The sequence below is a fragment of the Arachis ipaensis genome, chromosome B06 (assembly GCF_000816755.2).
Source record: "Arachis ipaensis cultivar K30076 chromosome B06, Araip1.1, whole genome shotgun sequence".
NCBI lineage: Eukaryota > Viridiplantae > Streptophyta > Magnoliopsida > Fabales > Fabaceae > Arachis > Arachis ipaensis.
In genome coordinates this window covers 124,174,796-124,180,351 of record NC_029790.2, presented here as the reverse complement: position 1 = coordinate 124,180,351, position 5,556 = coordinate 124,174,796, and the positions used below count along the sequence as shown (strand labels likewise).

The 5,556-nt window shown below is 41.6% G+C and overlaps 1 protein-coding gene across 1 annotated transcript in view; it reads left to right on the top strand.

The window, feature by feature from the left end:
• The window catches only part of LOC107648495 (2-methylene-furan-3-one reductase-like), a 6,332-nt gene continuing 5,571 nt past the window's right edge, over positions 4,796 to 5,556 (top strand). The window contains exon 1 of the mRNA XM_016352338.2: positions 4,796 to 5,220. Within this exon, the coding sequence (XP_016207824.1) occupies positions 4,978 to 5,220 (243 nt within the window). The 5' untranslated portion in view covers positions 4,796 to 4,977. The remainder of the gene's footprint in view (positions 5,221 to 5,556) is intronic.

Here is a 5,556-nt window from a genome sequence, read left to right as displayed (position 1 = left end):
ATTTTAAACCTCTATGAGGAGGTTTTCACCGAGCCATCCCAACTACCCCCACATCGAGAGATTGATCATAAAATCCACCTTGTACCAGGGTCACAACCGGTTAGTGTCCGACCATATAAGTACCCTCATTTTCAGAAAGAAGAGATGGAACGATTAGTGGCTGAGATGCTAGAAACAGGGGTTATTAGGGAAAGCCAGAGCGCCTTCTCGAGCCCGGTGTTGCTGGTTCGCAAGAAGGATGGTAGTTGGAGATTTTGTGTAGACTACCGAGCCCTAAATGCAATCACCGTCAAAGACAAGTTTCCTATTCCCACTATTGAAGAGATCCTGGATGAGTTGTTTGGTGCAGAATTTTTCTCTAAAATTGACCTAAGGTCCGGATACCACCAGATTCATATGAACGAGGATGCTATTCCTATGACGGATTTTCGGACACATCAAGGGCATTATGAGTTCGTGGTCATGCCATTTGGACTAACTAACGCCCCATCGACATTCCAAGCCACTATGAACAAGATATTTCAGCCATATCTTCGAAAGTTCATCGCTGTTTTCTTTGACGACATCCTAGTGTACAGCAAGACATGGGAGGAACATTTACAGCACCTAGAGTTAACCCTGAATGTCCTTGCCCAACATCGACTATTTGCTAAACGCTCAAAGTGTACGTTTGGACAGCTCCAAGTCGATTATTTGGGACACATTGTATGTGCGGCCGGGGTAAAGGTTGATCCGGCAAAGATTGAGGCCATTCAGGCGTGGCCATTACCAAACACACTCAAACAATTAAGAGGATTTCTCGGCTTGACAGGATATTATAGGAAATTTGTGGCTGGTTATGCTACTATTGCTCACCCTCTTACAGAGTTGCTAAAGAAGAATAACTTCTCTTGGAGTGCAGAGGCTGAACGAGCCTTCCATGACCTCAAAGCTGCCATGGTTCACACTCCGGTGCTGACCCTACCGGATTTTGGTAAACAATTCACGGTGAAGACTGATGCATCCCACACAGGGATTGGGGCAGTACTTACCCAGGATGGCCACCCCCTCGCCTATTTTAGCAAGAAGATGAACCGCAAGATTATGCTAGCCTCAGCTTATGTCCGAGAGCACTATGCGATTACCCAGGCAGTTGCAAAATGGCGACACTATCTTTTGGGAAGGCGATTTACTATTAAGACAGATCACCAAGGCTTGAAGGAGTTACTAACTCAAGTCATCCTTACTCCAGATCAGCAATACTATCTAGCTAAGTTGCTCGGCTATGATTTTGTGATTGAGTATAGACCTGGAAAACTAAATCAGGTGGCAGATGCCCTTTCCCGCCACCCAAACGCAGTTCTCCAACCGGAATTCTAGGCCTTGTCTATGGTACAGAATTCGTTGTTGCAATCTTTAAGGGATGCTAACCAGCAGTGCCAAGAATTACTTGGTATGCACCAGCAACTACGAGAGGGGAAACTTGGGCCGGATTATGTTGTGACAGATGGGGTACTACAATTCCAAGGTCGCATTTGGGTTCCTGATTTTCAAGGGTTGCGAGAATTGCTCCTAAGTGAATTCCACGCTTCCTTGCGGGGGGGACATGGAGGAGTGCTTAATACTTACAAGGGCCTTAGTGATATCTTTTTCTGGCCAGGGATGCGTGCCGATGTGCACAAGTTCATTGCGCAGTGTTTAGATTGTCAAGTTACTAAGTACATGCCAGCTAGGACTCAAGGCTTACTGCAGCCTCTCCCTATTCCTACCAGACCCTGGGAGGCCGTGTCTTTGGACTTCATTGTCCAATTACCCAAATCAGCGGGGCACAGTGCCATTATGGTTGTGGTTGATCGTTTCAGTAAAATGGGTCATTTTTCGGTGCTGAAGCCGGGCTTTACCGCAAAGGACGCAGCCACAGCCTTCATTCATGCAATTGTGCGTCTTCACGGGTTCCCTACTACCATGGTTTCGGATCGTGATCCTATTTTTCTAAGCAAGTTTTGGCGAAACCTGTTTGAGTTCAGCGGCACCAAACTGCATTACAGTACCGCTTATCACCCTCAGAGTGACGGTCAAACTGAGGTGGTAAACAGGACAGTGGAACAGTATTTGCGAGTTTTCACTCACTCTTTTCCGCACAAGTGGGTCTCCTACCTTGTCTGGGCTGAGTTTTGTTACAATGGATCTTTTTATTCAGCAATCAATCTGTCCCCCCATGAGGCCTTGTATGGCTTCCCTATGCCCACTATACCTGGCTATACCCCTGGCTCTACTACTGTGTGGGAGGTTGATGACATGTTGTGTCTGAGAGCTGCTCTCGATCGCGAGTTACGCTACTCGCTGCAACAAGCTCAGGGCAAGATGCAAATTCAGGCTAATAAACATAGAAGGGAGAAAAAATTTGAGGTGGGACAATGGGTTTTGTTAAAAATTAGAGCTTACAAACAACGTTCTCTCACAGGGGGCAAATTCAGTAAATTCCACAAACGCTACTATGGTCCATATCAGATAGTTCAAAGGGTTGGATTAGTGGCTTACCGTGTGAAGCTACCTGATGGGTGTGCCTTGCATCCTGTGTTTCATGTGTCTGTATTGAAGGAGTACCACGGCGACCCGACTACGGCGGTGTCTTCGACTGCCGACTTGCCCTCCTCTCTTTGGCCCCACCCGCTTGCGATTTTGGCCCGCCGCACTGCCAACACCCCAGACGGACCACGATCTCAGGTTCTCGTGGATTGGGAAGGGCTTCCACGTGAGGAGACAACCTGGGAGGATGAAGCCACGATTCGCATGTTGTTCCCCGACATTTACCTTGAGGACAAGGTCCTTGTGGAGGGCGGGATTATTGATAGCCTTAGCCCAAATGTTGATAGCTCTAGTCCGAATGAATGTGAAAATGTTCCTGCAACAGTAAAGGAAGTGGAGGTTGGGCCAAAGGAAGCTGAGCCCGTTGCTTCTGTTGTTCCCAGGACCAGAAACAAGCCCAATTGGATGAAGGATTTTCTGCTTAACTGATGAGAGGAGAAAGGCGTGAAAGTGGCATCACGGTGACAACTTGGCATGTTAGTTAGAGAGGAATATATGGGAGAGAATGTGAGGAGAGTTGGTTAGAGAAATTAGTGGGTTCAGTTGTGAATTGGAGTGAGCACCCAACTCGAATAGGGGCATATTTTCTTTATCGTCTTTCCTTCGTTAATCTTCTTCCATTTATCAATACAAGTCTTCTCTCATTCCATTACGCTGTTTTTTTGCAATTCTTTGTCTAACAGTAGCTTCATCTATTCACTACAGGGAGGCTATAGATTTAAATAAACCTCCTTTTGAATCGACGAAAATCATAAATCTAGTTACATGCACTACAGTTGAGTGTTAAATTTTTTTCTTTGTGGTGCTGTGTTTTTACTTTTTAGTTATCTTGTATAATATGATTTTTGTTGCTATAGGCTAATTATCACACAAAATGATTCAATGAAACTGAAAAAGATGCTGGGATGGTGCATGGACATCGATAATGAAACCTTGCCCAGTGCAATTAATGTGTAGAGAGATTTGAGGGAATTTTATTCCTCCATGATCAGTTCATAATTTCATATATTAAAAAAAATCTACACCTTGAAACAAGAAACACGAACTGTGACGGAATATTTAATCAAGTTTAGTGTGCTTTGAATCGAATTGGAAACACTTGCTGAGAACAAGCGCGGTTGCGACAAGGAGAAGATGGAGAAAGAAGGGTGATAAGGTTCTTTATGGGCTTGGATGAACAGTTCCATGTAACAAGATCATGAATAATGCGAGAGAATCCTTTGCAATCCGTTGACAAAGTTTTTAATTTGGTAGCTTCAGAAGAAGAACTAGTCAACACAGTGAATGGGATGGATTGGGTATGTGTTATGTGTTGTTTTGTTTGGCGCAAAAAGGATATACTAGCCAGTTGATCTGTATTATATTTATATACATATAAAAATATATAAATACATAGTGCTGATTTTAGTGGCTAATTTTAGTGTGTATATAGCATTTTTTATTTTTATATTATGAATTTTGGCTCCTCTACTAATCCTAGATCCACCCGTGATCAGAGTTTATGGATTCTATATTGTTCCGGACCCGATTTTCGAGTCCTTCCTCGAAACAGTCGCCGAACCCGACAATTCTAAGATTGGGCCATCCTCGGTCTAAAGACGGATCAATAACTTCCAATATCCTGAACCAATATTCAAATTCAAATACCTCCCTTATCTTAGCCAGATAAAATAAGATGATGACGGTTCAAACTGGCCTTAACTAACATTTGAATTCAAATACCTCCCTTATCTTAGCCAGATAAGATAAGATAAGATAACTACTACCAATTATATAAAGGGGAGCCAGAGATCCCCTCAAGTACTCACTCATTCCACACACCTTATATGTCCCAGATCCATTCTAACTTAAGTGTCGGAGTGTCTTTGCAAGTACCAAGTATCACCTGCTGCTCCAAAAAGACGATCCGACACCCATCTTAACTTGCAAGTCTCCGATTTATCTGACAATCCATACCCGAGACTTCTAATACATATGTGATCAATTTAGCTAATAGTAGCTGCTTAGTCGTGTAAACTTTACCCTCCAAATTTTTTAGCATGAGAAAAAGAGCGTATTAAAGAACTCAAGTTGATAAAAGAAAATGATTTCAATAATATAATTTTTAAAAGTACAAATTAAAACAACTCTAATTCCTTAACATAAGATAACTTTTGAAATTTAGTTAAACTAACTCAATTTTGACATAAAGACCATGGTAATAATTAATAAGCAGTTAGTTGTCGATTAATCAACTCCATAAATTTCATTGACAAGGTCTCTAATAACATGACATATGTGATCGTGTCATCATCGTACGTATAGTGTAATATATATAATTGACGAACCCACAGTAGAAATTAAATAGCGAATTAATCACATAGAATCGGTATTGATTGCTGTTCTAATTAACTTTGTAACCTCAAAATCATGGCTACTGCATCAACTACCCCATCATCAGTTCCAGCAATGCCGTCTCACATGAAAGCCTGGGCCTATACAGAACATGGGAAGACAACAACAGTTCTGAAGTTAAATCCAAATTTTCCTGTTCCTGAACCCAAGTCGAACCAGGTACTAATAAAGGTTGTTGCTGCAGCCATTAATCCCATAGATTATGTCAAGATTGAGGGACGTATGGTGTATGAGGATGCTGAACAAGTTCCATTTCCGGTAAGACATCCTATTTATTTATGTGTTTCTTCTGTTAATTAGTATGAGAGAATATTGTGATATCTGTGTACAAATATATAGAAATCGCTTTTGATGAACGAAGACAGATTGAAAATTACTCTGCACCGTTTGGCGGATCTATAACATTTTTCCGGAAACCAATTGGTTTCGTAATTTTTTTTCTTTCTAGAGGTGATGGCGTCTTATAAATAAAAAGGATCGTCTACTTGTCCTCAGAGCTTTTAAAATATATTTTATATATTATTGACTCAAATCATATATTTATTAAAAAACAAAATTTTATATAGAGAGATACATTTATAAATAAAAATTAAA